Consider the following 18,516-nt stretch of genomic DNA (forward strand, 5'->3'; position numbering starts at 1 on the left):
ATCACTGTTACATTGAACTGGGTGAATGGGATATGAATGACAGTAACCTAAACCTCTCGCTGTTACATTGAACTGGGTGAATGGAATATGAATGACAGTCATCCAACATGCTGTAATAGAAATAAGGCCGTGTTCATGAAAAATTATTATCCAACCCTTATCTTAAAGGGCACTGATCGCCACTGGAATCAATCCACCACATCCGCCCATGTCAGCCTTCCTCATCTACGGTGGAAGGTGGATAAGCTACAGTGTTTGTTCGTCAGACCGCCTACAAAACCCTCGTAAAGTGTCACAGAACTTGTCTGATGTCGGTAATACCGAAGTGCCAACTTCTGTCTGTAATGTCCAAACCGTTTGACTCTAACGAACACAATGGCGTTCTCTGTTTTGCTCTACGACTCCCACAAGTGTCACAGGATTCGTCTGACGGTAGCCCATACAAACGGATCGAAGTTTGGAGGTGGTTTTCGTGACAACAAAATAAGGGGTTAATTGTGGGTCCAAAAACAGTATTAATATTTCCTGAGCTTTCTTATATCTCCTAAATGATATAGGACATTCACAGAGTAGGTGTTACCTATCGGAAATATGTGAATACATGCTAAAACGCACCAACAGCTTGTACTTGGTTATTCCCACCTCCTTGCTTGTTCTGCCCAATGTGCTTAATTTGCTCCAATTGGAGAGAAAAATGGCGACTATAAATCTTGGTTTAGTTATCAGTTCCTTTGACAGAAGACTCATCCTGTGTTTTTTCTCTGTTTTCTCTCACTCTACTCTGCTGGTACTCCCTCTCTCTGCTCTCCTTGTCGTCTCTCACTCTCTGTTTTCTCTCTACTCTCCTTATCCTCTCTCACTCTCTGTTTTCTCCCTCTATCCTCTTCTCTCCTCTCTCTTCCCTCTGTCAATTTCCTCTTCTCTCTTATCCTCTCTCTCTCTCTCATCCCACTTCTCTCTATTCTCTCTCCTTTTCCTATACTCTCCTCTCAGTGAGGATAGCAGAGGGGAAGCCCCCATGGAGAGAATTGTGGGTAATTAAGATAGAGGGCCTGATCAAAGGCATCTAAGAGCTGAGGAGAGGTTGAGGTGTGTGTGTGAGAGAGAGAGAGAGAGAGAGAGAGAGAGAGAAGGGGGGGGGCTGAGGAGAGGTGTAGGTGATCACTGGATGTCTCCTAATGTTGTGGACTTTTCAGAGGTCTGTATTAGAATGGCTGGAGTGTGTGTGTGTGTGTGTGTGTGTGTGTGTGTGTGTGTGTGTGTGTGTGTGTGTGTGTGTGTGTGTGTGTGTGTGTGTGTGTGTGTGTGTGTGTGTGTGTGTGTGTGTGTGTGTGAGAGAGAGTTCACAGTGTGAATGGGACAGCATTACCCCAATTTCAGTTCTTGAATTTCAGTTTAGTAAGAATCAAATCAACCTCAATTTTAGCCTACCTTGATTACGGTTTGCAACACCTAGAGATGAAGCATTAGCTCGATCTGTGTAAAGATGGGAGAGGTCATATAAGTGACAGTTACTTTACGCTATCAGATAGTTCATCCTGGATTAATTGAATGCACATTGACAGCATGCACAGCCTTCTCACTAAAGGCAGTCCTAATGATGTTGCGTGAACATGCACGACTGTTATAATAGAGAGAGTCAAGGTCACTGAGTAGCAGTGTTTGTAATCTCCACCAAAATACTCTAGAATCTTGATTCATGTTCCATTTCGATACCAACTATGATAATGGTAATAGATAATGGTTTGTGCTTTAGGGACTTGGATCTACAAGGGGGTGGCAGGTAGCCTAGTGGTCAGTAACCGAAAGGTTGCTGGATTGAATCCCCGAGCTGACAAGGTAAAAATCTGTCGCTCTGCCCCAGAACAAGGCAGTTAACCTACTGTTCCCCGCTAGGCCGTCATTGTAAATAAGAATTTGTTCTTAACTGACTTGCCTAGTTAAATAAAGGTTAAAAAAATTACTAATGACTTCTTTCATGCAACATGAGTGAGTAGACATTTTGAGAGGCTCAAGAAGCTTATCTAGCTAAAAGACGTTCACCTCCACTATTTGGGGAACAAGCACCGAGGCCCACATGGCTAAAAACGACACAGTCATCTCTTAAAGACATTATCGTTTGTCGATGCTCCCCAGAAATGGATTCTTATAAAAGATGAAGTCTGAGGTGAAAATTATAAATGTATTTAAATGTTGGTTTACTTACGCACTGGTCCATGACTTCTATGGATACCTATGGAGAAAAAGAATGAAGGGAGAGAAAGATATATATCTTTTTTTTAAATGACAAAGAGAGAAAGAGACATGATCAAAGTATGTAAGCTTTCATCTTTTACCTCTTAAAATATCAGAGTAGAATAGGCCACAAACTAAACTTAAAATTCCCGGAAGATACAGAATTTATACAGTGTATATATAAAAGAAGAGATATCGTGTAAACTGGTGAAATGCCAACCACAGGATTATCCTTGTCTAAAATTGGTTGAGTTTATTCCTTTGAAACAACGTCCGATCATTGTTACGTCTATCCACTATCAGAAAAACAAAGAAGAAGAAGGAAGAAGCATCTCCTACTGAAGAGTTGATCTATCTACAGCTATTTATTTGGTCTCCCATCCAGGGATATAACTAAGACTAGCTTTGATATTTGTCATTGATTACGGCCAATGCGCTATCGTGAAAATGATTATCAATAAATCTCATATTAACTAAATATATTCACTTTTGTTCTGAGAAGTCATTCCAAAAGATGTGTTTAACATAGCAAATGAAATGTAACCATACTCTATAAATCATATAGCATCAATTATAATAGATCTGTAAAGCATTTACAAAGTCATCAACAGCTATTGTTTCAATTCAACCCAGGGTTCAACTAAAAAGAGACGATACATATAGGCCTAGGATTTTAAGCTTTTGGTTGATTATAAAGTTAATCGTTAATATGTTGGATTCACATCAACATCCAAACCAAAAATCGAAGTGAAAAAAAAGGGAAAAAACAAAAAACTTTATTGAAATAAAGCATTTATTTAACGTTTTATCAGATTCAATTTCATTTTTAAAGTTGATTTTTGGTTGAGCTTGAGAGGGGAATCCATCACATTATTAATTTGTAGATAAATGTAACGGCCGTCGTATGAAGGATCGGACCAAAGCGCAGCGTGGTACTCGTTCATGACGACATTTATTCAACTCAGAACACTAAAACAAAAATTTACAACGAGAATGAAACGAAACGAAACAGTCCTGTCTGGTGACAAACACAAAGACAGAAAATATACACCCACGAAACACAAGTGGGAAAAGGCTACCTAAGTATGATTGTCAATCAGAGACAACTAACGACACCTGCCTCTGATTGAGAACCATACCAGGCCAAACGCGAAAACACAACATAGAAAACGGAACATAGACAACCCACCCCAACTCAAGCCCTGACCAACCTAAAACAAAGACATAACAAAAGAACTGAGGTCAAAACGTGACAATAAAATTCAATATCGAGTTTGTTTGGTTGTCAACGCAACCAAATATCAACATTTGAAGGAGATGTATCTTCTGCTTGGATAGTTCTATCTGTTCCACTGACTTAGTCTGGATTTAATTCTACTTTGTCTTCAAATTAATAATTGATGTGTCTGATTCACATCTCCACCTCAACCAAAAATGAAGTTAAATAATTGGACCAAATGAAATTAAATACAACTTTTAAGGCATTGTAAAGTTTAATTTGATTAAGTCGAATTCTTTAAGTTTGATTCTTGGTTAAGATAGAGACATGAATCCAACATATCAATTATTAATTTGTAGACAAACTGGAATTAAATCCAGACTAAGCCAGTGACACAAAAGATAAATCAAAACATTTTTATGTTGATATTTGGTTGTGTTGACAACTAAACTCTTTTGCAATACAGAAAACAGCCTATTAACTTGCCGACAAGTTGATATGTCGAAATGATATGTCGGATTCACGTCTCCAACTAAACCAGACATGAAAGTTAAAGAATAGGATTGAATCAGATCAAATCAAATCAGTCAAATCAAATTGTATTTGTCACATGCGCCGAACAACAACAGGTGTAGACTTTACTATAAAATGCTTACTGACGAGCCCTTAACCAACAATGCAGAGTTAAAACGTATGAAAATTGGCAAATGAAAATAGAAAATTGTAACAAAATAAATAACAATAACGAGGCGGCGTACCTGTACCTGTACCTGTACCGGGTTGATGTGCAGGGGGGAAAATGTAGGTAGGGGTACATGTAGGTAGGGGGGAAAACGTAGGTAGGGGTACATGTAGGTAGGGGGGAAAACGTACATGTAGGTAGGGGTACATGTAGGTAGGGGTACATGTAGGTAGGGGTACATGTAGGTAGGGGGGGAAATGTACATGTAGGTAGGGGTACATGTAGGTAGGGGTACATGTAGGTAGGGGTAATATGTACATGTAGGTAGGGGTACATGTAGGTTGGGGGGAAAACGTACATGTAGGTAGGGGTACATGTAGGTAGGGGTACATGTAGGTAGGGGGGAAAACGTACATGTAGGTAGGGGTACATGTAGGTAGGGGTACATGTAGGTAGGGGTACATGTAGGTAGGGGGTAATACGTACATGTAGGTAGGGGGTAATACGTACATGTAGGTAGGGGTACACCACCCATATGTAAAATGTATGTCAAATGTATGTCAAATGTATGCACGCATGACTGTAAGTCTGCTAAATGGCAGATATAATTTTTATATTATTGTAGGCCATAACACCATTTATTCAAACTTAAAATGAGTAACATGTTGAGGTTAGCCTACCGTAACCTAACTATAAATGTCTTATGGAGTCATAGAAAGCGTGCATGTTCAACATAGCATGCAGAAATGGCTTTGTCTTTGAAGATCTTCACAATTACTATAATAACAGTATAATTACTATAATAATCTGCACAGAATCTCGAACAGCATTGATCACTTGCACCATGGACTTTTAATGTAATCTCAACTACAATCCAGGTCATTCAGATTCTGCTATTTGATGAAGCACAGTGATAAAACATGAATCTGTTTTTAAAATAAAAACAAAATATCTGACATAGTTTTTTTTCCATTGGAATTTGGTTGTGTTTTTAGATGGTTGAAAGCATGGTGATAATACATTGGGAATTCAACTCACTTCTAGCTGTCTTTTCCAGTCGACGAATAAAGGTTAAAATATCATTGATCAACGTCTCAAACAAATATTACCCACGTTTACACATTCATCTTCTGCCGATCTACCATTCCAGTGTTTAATTGCTATATTGTAATTACTTCGCCATCATGGCCTATTTATTTCCTTAACTTACCTCATTTGCACTCACTGTATATAGACTTTTTGTTTTCTTTTGTTCTACTGTATTATTGACTGTATGTTTTGTTTATTCCATGTGTAACTCTGTGTTGTTGTATGTGTCGAATTGCTAAACTTTATGTTGGCCAGGTCGCAGTTGTAAATGAGAACTTGCTCTCAACTAGCCTACCTGGTTAAATAAAGGTGTTCTCAACTAGCCTACCTGGTTAAATAAAGGTGTTCTCAACCTGCCTACCTGGTTAAATAAAGGTGTTCTCAACTAGCCTACCTGGTTAAATAAAGGTGAAATAAAAATATTTATAATAAAAACATTTCCACATTGAAATGACGTGGGAATTTGCCCAGCGGGAAGAGATTGAAACATGTATTTTCTTTACAACAGTTTTTTTTTCTCGTGTTTGGCATTAATCAATCGCAAACCCTTGACTTTTACCGAAAGATTGTCCATCTCTTTTCATGGACTACTTTACAGCTTTAGGCACTCCACAGTTTCCACTGATTCACAGCAGTGGGCCAACAGACGAGACGGTGAATTAGGGATGATACGTTCCATGGGCCTAACCAAGCACTCATTCACAATGGCCCAAACACAAAGTCTTCCTTGTTGATGGGCCAAGCACTGATGATAATCATGGCCTTCAAATGTCAACAAAATCAAGGCTGGAAATGTTGCAATGTTCTGAGAACAAAATAAATCAACGTGGAATGGGATAGACAACTGATTTCGCAAAAGCATTTCTAAACTAGGATTTCTCACACAATGTTTTAACATTTCTTAAAGATGTAGAGAATACCTACTAACACCCCTACTAACACCCCTACTAACACCCATACTAACACCCCTATCCATACTAACACCCCTATCCCTACTAACACCCCTACTAACATCTCTATTAACATCCCTACTAACACCCCTACTGACATCCCTACTAACATCCCTACTAACACCCCTATCCCTACTAACATCCCTACTAACACCCCTACTAACATCTCTACTAACATCCCTACTAACACCCCTACTGACATCCCTACTAACACCCCTACTAACATCCCTACTAACACCCATACTAACACCCCTATCCCTACTAACACTCCTACTAACACCCCTACTAACATCCCTACTAACATCCCTACTAACACCCCTACTAACATCCCTACTTACACCCCTACTGACATCCCTGCTACCATCCCTACTAACACCCCTATCCCTACTAACACCCCTACTGACATCCCTACTAACATCCCTACTAACACCCCTACTAACATCCCTACTAACACCCCTACTAACACCCCTACTAACATCCCTACTAACACCCATACTAACACCCATACTAACACCCATATCCCTATTAACACCCCTACTAACAACCCTACTAACATCCCTACTGACATCCCTGCTAACACCCCTACTAACACCCCTACTAACACCCCTACTAACACCCCTATCCCTGCTAACATCCCTACTAACACCCCTACTAACATCCCTACTAACATCCCTACTAACACCCCTACTAACATCCCTATTAACACCCCTACTAACACCCCTACTAACACCCCTACTGACATCCCTACTAACACCCCTACAAATATCCCTACTAACACCCCTATTAACACCCCTACTAACATCCCTACTAACACCCCTACTAAAATTCCTACTAACACCCATACTGACATCCCTGCTAACATCCCTACTAATATCCCTACTAACACCCCTACTGATATCCCTACTAACATCCCTACTAATATCCCTACTAACACCCCTACTAACACCCCTACGAACATCCCATTAAGACCCCTACTAATACCCTACTAACATCCCTACCACACCCCTACTGATATCCCTACTAATATCCCTACTAACATCCCTACTAACATCCCTACTAACACCCCTACTAACACCCCTATCCCTACCAACACCCCTACTGATATCCCTACTAATATCCCTACTAACACCCCTACTGACATCCCTACTAACATCCCATTACGACCCCTACTAATACCCTACTAACACCCCTACTGACATCCCTACTAACATCCCTACTAACACCCCTATCCCTACTAACACCCCTACTGACATCCCTACTAACATCCCTACTAACACCCCTACTAACACCCCTACTAACATCCCATTAAGACCCCTACTAATACCCTACTAATAGCCTACTAACATCCCTACTAACACCCCTACTAACATCCCTACTAACAGCCCTACTAACACCCCTATCCCTACAAACACCCCTACTAATATCCCTACTAATAACCTACTAACAGCCCTACCAACACCCCTACTAACACCCTATTAACACCCGTTATCCTTACTAACACCCCTACTAACACCCTATTAACACCCTACTAACCCTACACCCTATTAACACCCTACTAACCCTACACCCTATTAACACCCTTATCCTTACTAAAACCCTATCCCTACGAACCCCCCTATCCTTACTAACACCCTATCCTTACTAACACCCATATCCTTACTAACACCCCTATCCTTACCAACACCCTATCCCAACCAACAACCCCTATCCTTACTAACACCCCTATCCTTACTAACCCCCCTATCCTTACTAACACCCATATCCTTACTAACACCCCTATTAACACCCATATCCTTACTAACAACCCTATCCTTACTAACAACCCTATCCTTACTAACACCCCTATCCTTACTAACAACCCTATCCTTACTAACACCCATATCCTTACTAACACCCCTATCCTTACTAACACCCCTATTAACACCCCTATCCTTACTAACACCCCTATTAACACCCCTATCCTTACTAACACACCCCTATCCTTACTAACCCCCTATCCTTACTAACACCCCTATCCTTACTAACCCCCTATCCTTACTAACACCCTATCCTTACTAACACCCCTATCCTTACTAACACCCCAATCCTTACTAACACCCCTATTAACACCCCTATCCTTACTAACCAACCCTATTAACACCCCTATCCCTACTAACCAACCCTATTAACACCCCTATCCTTACTAACCAACCCTATTAACACCCCTATCCTTACTAACCAACCCTATTAACACCCCTATCCCTACCTACACCCATATCCTTACTAACACCCTACTAACCCTACACCCTACTAACACCCCTATCCTTACTAACACCCCTATCCCTACTAACACCACTATCCTTACTAACACCCCTATCCTTACTAACACCCATATCCTCACTAACACCCCTACCCTTACTAACACCCCTATCCTTACTAACACCCCTATTAACACCCCTATCCTTAGTAACACCCCTATCCTTACTAACACCCCTATCAACACCCCTATCCTTACTAACACCCCTATCAACACCCCTATCATTACTAACCCCCCTATCCCTACTAACCCCCCTATCCCTACTAACCCCCATATCCCTACTAACCCCCATATCCCTACTAACCCCCTATCCCTACTAACACCTCCTTCCCTACTAACACCCATATCCTTACTTACACTCATATCCTTACTAACACCAATATCCTCACTAACCCCCCTATTCTTACTAACACCCCTATCCTTACTAACACCCCTATCCATACTAACACCCCTATCCTTACTAACACCCATATCCCTACTAACACCCCTATTAACACCCCAATCCCTACTAACACCCCTGCCCTTACTAACACCCCTATCCTTACTAACACCCCTATCCTTACTAACACCCCTATCCTTACTAACACCCATATCCCTACTAACACCCCTATTAACACCCCTATCCCTACTAACACCCCAATCCTTACTAACACCCCTATCCTTACTAACACCCCTATCCCTATTAACACCCCTATCCTTACTAACATCCCTATCCTTACTAACACCCCTATCCATACTAACACCCCTATCCTTACTAACACCCATATCCCTACTAACACCCCTATTAACACCCCTATCCCTACTAACACCCCTGCCCTTACTAACACCCCTACCCTTACTAACACCCCTATCCTTACTAACACCCCTATCCTTACTAACACCCATATCCCTACTAACACCCCTATTAACACCCCTATCCCTACTAACACCCCAATCCTTACTAACACCCCTATCCTTACTAACACCCCTATCCCTATTAACACCCCTATCCTTATTAACACCCCTATCCTTATTAACACCCCTATCCTTACTAACACCCCTATCCCTACTGACACCCCTGTCCTTACTAACACCCCTATCCTTACTAACACCCATATCCTTACTTGCACCCATATCCTTATTAACACCCATATCCTCACTAACACCCCTATCCTTACTAACACCCCTATTAACACCACTATCCTCACTAACACCCCTATCCCTACTAACCCCCCTATCCCTACTAACCCCCTATCCCTACTAACACCCCTATCCCTACTAACACCCCTATCCTTACTAACACCCCTATCCTTACTAACACCCATATCCCTACTAACAACCCTATTAACACCCCTATCCCTACTAACACCCCTATCCTTACTAACACCTCTATCCTTACTAACACCCCTATCCCTATTAACACCCCTATCCTTACTAACAGCCCTATCCTTACTAACACCCCTATCCCTATTAACACCCCTATCCTTACTAACACCCCTATCCTTACTAACACCCCTATCCTTACTAACACCCCTATCCTTACTAACACCCCTATCCTTACTAACACCCCTATCCCTATTAACACCCCTAGCCTTATTAACACCCCTATCCTTACTAACACCCCTATCCCTATTAACACCCCTATCCTTATTAACACCCCTATCCTTATTAACACCCCTATCCTTACTAACACCCCTATCAACACCCCTATCATTACTAACCCCCCTATCCCTACTAACCCCCCTATCCCTACTAACCCCCATATCCCTACTAACCCCCATATCCCTACTAACCCCCTATCCCTACTAACACCTCCTTCCCTACTAACACCCCTGCCCTTACTAACACCCCTATCCTTACTAACACCCCTATCCTTACTAACACCCCTATCCTTACTAACACCCATATCCCTACTAACACCCCTATTAACACCCCTATCCCTACTAACACCCCAATCCTTACTAACACCCCTATCCTTACTAACACCCCTATCCCTATTAACACCCCTATCCTTACTAACATCCCTATCCTTACTAACACCCCTATCCATACTAACACCCCTATCCTTACTAACACCCATATCCCTACTAACACCCCTATTAACACCCCTATCCCTACTAACACCCCTGCCCTTACTAAAACCCCTATCCTTACTAACACCCCTATCCTTACTAACACCCCTATCCTTACTAACACCCATATCCCTACTAACACCCCTATTAACACCCCTATCCCTACTAACACCCCAATCCTTACTAACACCCCTATCCTTACTAACACCCCTATCCCTATTAACACCCCTATCCTTACTAACACCCATATCCCTACTAACACCCCTATTAACACCCCTATCCCTACTAACACCCCTATCCTTACTAACACCTCTATCCTTACTAACACCCCTATCCCTATTAACACCCCTATCCTTACTAACAGCCCTATCCTTACTAACACCCCTATCCCTATTAACACCCCTATCCTTACTAACACCCCTATCCTTACTAACACCCCTATCCTTACTAACACCCCTATCCCTATTAACACCCCTAGCCTTATTAACACCCCTATCCTTATTAACACCCCTATCCCTATTAACACCCCTATCCTTATTAACACCCCTATCCTTATTAACACCCCTATCCTTATTAACACCCCTATCCTTATTAACACCCCTATCCTTACTGACACCCCTGTCCTTACTAACACCCCTATCCTTACTAACACCTATATCATTACTTACACCCATATCCTTACTAACACCCATATCCTCACTAACACCCCTATCCTTACTAACACCCCTATTAACACCACTATCCTCACTAACACCCCTATCCTTATTAACACCCCTATCCTTATTAACACCCCTATCCTTATTAACACCCCTATCCTTATTAACACCCCTATCCTTACTAACACCCCTATCCCTACTGACACCCCTGTCCTTACTAACACCCCTATCCTTACTAATACCCATATCCTTACTTAAACCCATATCCTTATTAACACCCATATCCTCACTAACACCCCTATCCTTACTAACACCCCTATTAACACCACTATCCTCACTAACACCCCTATCCCTACTAACCCCCCTATCCCTACTAACCCCCTATCCCTACTAACACCCCTATCCCTACTAACACCCCTATCCTTACTAACACCCATATCCCTACTAACAACCCTATTAACACCCCTATCCCTACTAACACCCCTATCCTTACTAACACCTCTATCCTTACTAACACCCCTATCCCTATTAACACCCCTATCCTTACTAACAGCCCTATCCTTACTAACACCCCTATCCCTATTAACACCCCTATCCTTACTAACACCCCTATCCTTACTAACACCCCTATCCTTACTAACACCCCTATCCCTATTAACACCCCTAGCCTTATTAACACCCCTATCCTTACTAACACCCCTATCCCTATTAACACCCCTATCCTTATTAACACCCCTATCCTTATTAACACCCCTATCCTTATTAACACCCCTATCCTTATTAACACCCCTATCCTTACTGACACCCCTGTCCTTACTAACACCCCTATCCTTACTAACACCTATATCATTACTTACACTCATATCCTTACTAACACCCATATCCTCACTAACACCCCTATCCTTACTAACACCCCTATTAACACCACTATCCTCACTAACACCCCTATCCTTACTAACACCCCTATCCCTATTAACACCCCTATCCTTATTAACACCCCTATCCTTACTAACACCCCTATCCCTATTAACACCCCTATCCTTATTAACACCCCTATCCTTATTAACACCCCTATCCTTATTAACACCCCTATCCTTACTAACACCCCTATCCTTACTAACACCCCTATTAACACCACTATCCTCACTAACCCCCCTATCCTTACTAACACCCCTATCCCTACTGACACCCCTGTCCTTTCTAACGCCCCTATCCTTACTAACACCCCTATCCTTATTAACACCCCTATCCTTACTAACACCCCTATCCTTATTAACACCCCTATCCTTACTAACACCCCTATCCCTATTAACACCCCTATCCTTATTAACACCCCTATCCTTATTAACACCCCTATCCTTATTAACGCCCCTATCCTTACTGACACCCCTGTCCCTACTAACACCCCTATCCTTACTAACACCCCTATCCTTACTAACACCCCTATTAACACCCCTATCCTTACTAACACCCCCTATCAACACCCCTATCCTTACTAACACCCCTATCAACACCCCTATCATTACTAACCCCCCTATCCCTACTAACCCCCCTATCCCTACTAACCCCCATATCCCTACTAACCCCCTATCCCTACTAACACCCCTATCCTTATTAACGCCCCTATCCTTACTGACACCCCTGCCCTTACTAACACCCCTATCCTTACTAACACCCCTATCCTTACTAACACCCCTATCCTTACTAACACCCATATCCCTACTAACACCCCTATTAACACCCCTATCCCTACTAACACCCCAATCCTTACTAACACCCCTATCCTTACTAACACCCCTATCCCTATTAACACCCCTATCCTTACTAACATCCCTATCCTTACTAACACCCCTATCCCTATTAACACCCCTATCCTTACTAACACCCCTATCCTTACTATCACCCCTATCCCTATTAACACCCCTATCCTTATTAACACCCCTATCCTTACTAACACCCCTATCCCTATTAACACCCCTATCCTTATTAACACCCCTATCCTTATTAACACCCCTATCCTTATTAACACCCCTATCCTTATTAACACCCCTATCCTTACTAACACCCCTATCCCTACTGACACCCCTGTCCTTACTAACACCCCTATCCTTACTAATACCCATATCCTTACTTACACCCATATCCTTATTAACACCCATATCCTCACTAACACCCCTATCCTTACTAACACCCCTATTAACACCACTATCCTCACTAACACCCCTATCCCTACTAACCCCCCTATCCCTACTAACCCCCTATCCCTACTAACACCCCTATCCCTACTAACACCCCTATCCTTACTAACACCCCTATCCTTACTAACACCCATATCCCTACTAACAACCCTATTAACACCCCTATCCCTACTAACACCCCTATCCTTACTAACACCTCTATCCTTACTAACACCCCTATCCCTATTAACACCCCTATCCTTACTAACAGCCCTATCCTTACTAACACCCCTATCCCTATTAACACCCCTATCCTTACTAACACCCCTATCCTTACTAACACCCCTATCCCTATTAACACCCCTAGCCTTATTAACACCCCTATCCTTACTAACACCCCTATCCCTATTAACACCCCTATCCTTATTAACACCCCTATCCTTATTAACACCCCTATCCTTATTAACACCCCTATCCTTATTAACACCCCTATCCTTACTGACACCCCTGTCCTTACTAACACCCCTATCCTTACTAACACCCATATCATTACTTACACCCATATCCTTACTAACACCCATATCCTCACTAACACCCCTATCCTTACTAACACCCCTATTAACACCACTATCCTCACTAACACCCCTATCCTTACTAACACCCCTATCCCTATTAACACCCCTATCCTTATTAACACCCCTATCCTTACTAACACCCCTATCCCTATTAACACCCCTATCCTTATTAACACCCCTATCCTTATTAACACCCCTATCCTTATTAACACCCCTATCCTTACTAACACCCCTATCCTTACTAACACCCCTATCCCTACTGACACCCCTGTCCTTTCTAACGCCCCTATCCTTACTAACACCCATATCCTTACTAACACCCATATCCTTACTTACACCCATATCCTTACTAACACCCATATCCTCACTAACCCCCCTATTCATACTAACACCCCTATCCTTACTAACAGCCCTATCCTTACTAACACCCCTATCCGTACTAACACCCCTATCCCTATTAACACCCCTATCCTTATTAACACCCCTATCCTTATTAACACCCCTATCCTTATTAACGCCCCTATCCTTACTGACACCCCTGTCCCTACTAACACCCCTATCCTTACTAACACCCCTATCCTTACTAACACCCCTATTAACACCCCTATCCTTACTAACACCCCTATCAACACCCCTATCCTTACTAACACCCCTATCAACACCCCTATCATTACTAACCCCCCTATCCCTACTAACCCCCCTATCCCTACTAACCCCCATATCCCTACTAACCCCCTATCCCTACTAACACCTCTATCCCTACTAACACCCATATCCTTACTTACACTCATATCCTTACTAACACCAATATCCTCACTAACCCCCCTATTCTTACTAACACCCCTATCCTTACTAACACCCCTATCCATACTAACACCCCTATCCTTACTAACACCCATATCCCTACTAACACCCCTATTAACACCCCTATCCCTACTAACACCCCTGCCCTTACTAACACCCCTATCCTTACTAACACCCCTATCCTTACTAACACCCCTATCCTTACTAACACCCATATCCCTACTAACACCCCTATTAACACCCCTATCCCTACTAACACCCCAATCCTTACTAACACCCCTATCCTTACTAACACCCCTATCCCTATTAACACCCCTATCCTTACTAACATCCCTATCCTTACTAACACCCCTATCCCTATTAACACCCCTATCCTTACTAACACCCCTATCCTTACTAACACCCCTATCCCTATTAACACCCCTATCCTTATTAACACCCCTATCCTTACTAACACCCCTATCCCTATTAACACCCCTATCCTTATTAACACCCCTATCCTTATTAACACCCCTATCCTTATTAACACCCCTATCCTTATTAACACCCCTATCCTTACTAACACCCCTATCCCTACTGACACCCCTGTCCTTACTAACACCCCTATCCTTACTAATACCCATATCCTTACTTACACCCATATCCTTATTAACACCCATATCCTCACTAACACCCCTATCCTTACTAACACCCCTATTAACACCACTATCCTCACTAACACCCCTATCCCTACTAACCCCCCTATCCCTACTAACCCCCTATCCCTACTAACACCCCTATCCCTACTAACACCCCTATCCTTACTAACACCCCTATCCTTACTAACACCCATATCCCTACTAACAACCCTATTAACACCCCTATCCCTACTAACACCCCTATCCTTACTAACACCTCTATCCTTACTAACACCCCTATCCCTATTAACACCCCTATCCTTACTAACAGCCCTATCCTTACTAACACCCCTATCCTTACTAACACCCCTATCCCTATTAACACCCCTAGCCTTATTAACACCCCTATCCTTACTAACACCCCTATCCCTATTAACACCCCTATCCTTATTAACACCCCTATCCTTATTAACACCCCTATCCTTATTAACACCCCTATCCTTATTAACACCCCTATCCTTACTGACACCCCTGTCCTTACTAACACCCCTATCCTTACTAACACCCATATCATTACTTACACCCATATCCTTACTAACACCCATATCCTCACTAACACCCCTATCCTTACTAACACCCCTATTAACACCACTATCCTCACTAACACCCCTATCCTTACTAACACCCCTATCCCTATTAACACCCCTATCCTTATTAACACCCCTATCCTTACTAACACCCCTATCCCTATTAACACCCCTATCCTTATTAACACCCCTATCCTTATTAACACCCCTATCCTTATTAACACCCCTATCCTTACTAACACCCCTATCCTTACTAACACCCCTATCCCTACTGACACCCCTGTCCTTTCTAACGCCCCTATCCTTACTAACACCCATATCCTTACTAACACCCATATCCTTACTTACACCCATATCCTTACTAACACCCATATCCTCACTAACCCCCCTATTCATACTAACACCCCTATCCTTACTAACAGCCCTATCCTTACTAACACCCCTATCCGTACTAACACCCCTATCCTTACTAACACCCCTATCCTTATTAACACCCCTATCCTTACTAACACCCCTATCCCTATTAACACCCCTATCCTTATTAACACCCCTATCCTTTTTAACACCCCTATCCTTATTAACGCCCCTATCCTTACTGACACCCCTGTCCCTACTAACACCCCTATCCTTACTAACACCCCTATCCTTACTAACACCCCTATTAACACCACTATCCTCACTAACACCCCTATCCTTACTAACACCCCTATCCCTACTGACACCCCTGTCCTTTCTAACGCCCCTATCCCTACTAACACCCTTATCCTTACTAACCCCCTATCCCTACTAACACCCTTATCCTTACTAACACCCCTATCCCTACTAACACCCCTATCCTTTCTAACACCCCTACTAATATCCCTACGAACACCCCTATTAACAACCCTATCCCTACTAACACCCCTATCCTTACTAACCCCCTATCCCTACTAACACCCTTATCCTTACTAACCCCCTATCCCTACTAACACCCTTATCCTTACTAACCCCCTATCCCTACTAACACCCTTATCCTTACTAACACCCCTATCCCTACTAACACCCCTATCCTTTTAAACACCCCTATCCTTTCTAACACCCCTACTAATATCCCTACGAACACCCCGGCGACGCTTCACCATCTCGGCGCTGTCATGGACCGCGTCGTCCAGACTATGGACCGCTGGGAGAGACAGGGAGTCCCTCCAGCGCCCCCACCAGCACAGCAGGGGCCTCCACTACTCACATCCCCTGCACCCGGTTCCAATAGGATTCGTCTCGCCCTTCCCAGGATTTGATGGAACGGCGTCACGCTGCCAGGGGTTCCTGCTGCAGCTGAACCTGTATCTGGGGACCGTCCACCCGGCTCCTTCGGGACGTGAGAGTGTGTCAGCTCTTGTCTCATGCCTCTCGGGGAAAGCCCTGGAGTAGGCTAATGCCGTGTGGGTAGAAGGAGATGCGGCGCTGGACCACTTCGAGGAGTTCACCCGCCGGTGAACGTGTCTTCCACCTGAGGCAGGGGACGAGGAGTGCCCCGGAGTACGCCCTGGAGGGAGGTCTGTGCCCGTGTATTGACTATCGAGCCCTTAACCAGATCAATGTGAAGTGCAGTTACCCGCTAACTCTCACAGCCACAGCAATTGAGGCAATGCACAGGGCGAGCTTCTTCACCAAACTAGATCTCAGGAACACTTACAACCTGGTGCGTATCCAGGAGGGTCTGGAGGGCGTTCATGGAACGTCTGGGGGTCTCGATCAGCCTTACCTCGGGTTTTCACAGCGAGAGTAATGGGCAGGTGGAGAGAGTGAACCAGGATGTGGGTAGGTTTCTGCGGTCTTATTGTCAGGACTGGCTGGGGGAGTGGGCAGTGTTCGTGCCCTTGGCTGAGACGGCTCAGAACTCGCTCCGCCACTACTTCACTAACCTCTCGCCCTTCCAGCGCGTACTGGGGTACCAGCCGGTACTGGCGCCTTGGCATCAGAGTCCTGCGGTGGACGACTGGCTCAGGCGTGCAGAGGAGACCTGGGACGCTGCCCATGTTCACCACCAGCGCGCCGTGCTGCGCCATGAGGCCAGCGCAGACCGTCACTGCAGTGAGGTCCCGGTGTTTGCACCGGGGGACTGGGTCTGGCTCTCGACCCGAAACCTGCCCCTCCGCCTGCCCTGCCTGAAGCTGGGGCCGCGGTTTGTGGGGCCATTTAATGTCCTGAGGAGACTGAACGAGGTTAGTTACCGGTTACAGCTTCCCACCGATTACCATTTTAACCCCTTGTTCCATGTGTCTCTCCTCAGGCCGGTGGTGGCTGGCACGCTCCAGGAGTCTGAGGTGCGGAAGGTTCCTCCGCCCCCTTTGGAAATCGAGGGGGCCCCGGCGTACTCCGTTCGCTCCATACTGGATTTGAGGCGTCGGGCGAGGGGCCGTCAGTACCTCGTGGACTGGGAGGGGTACAGTTCTACCAGTTCTATCAATTCTATCAGTTCTACCAGTTCTATCAGTTCTACCAGTTCTACCAGTTGTGTCAGTTCTACCAGTTCTATCACTTCTACTAGTTGTGTCAGTTCCACCAGTTCTACCAGTTCTATCAGTTCAACCAGTTG

General features: G+C 43.8%; 1 protein-coding gene across 1 annotated transcript in view; it reads right to left on the bottom strand.

Moving 5' to 3' along the window:
- The window catches only part of LOC109881370 (netrin-G1-like), a 183,361-nt gene that overhangs the window by 15,444 nt on the left and 149,401 nt on the right, over nt 1-18,516 (bottom strand). Inside the window, exons 7-8 of the mRNA XM_031810890.1 lie at nt 2,207-2,233; nt 1,432-1,476 (exon numbers count right to left, since the gene is read on the bottom strand). Of these exons, the coding sequence (XP_031666750.1) occupies nt 1,432-1,476; nt 2,207-2,233 (72 nt within the window). The remainder of the gene's footprint in view (nt 1-1,431; nt 1,477-2,206; nt 2,234-18,516) is intronic.

Source organism: Oncorhynchus kisutch, linkage group LG30, assembly GCF_002021735.2.
Source record: "Oncorhynchus kisutch isolate 150728-3 linkage group LG30, Okis_V2, whole genome shotgun sequence".
In the NCBI taxonomy this organism is placed as follows: Eukaryota; Metazoa; Chordata; class Actinopteri; order Salmoniformes; family Salmonidae; genus Oncorhynchus; species Oncorhynchus kisutch.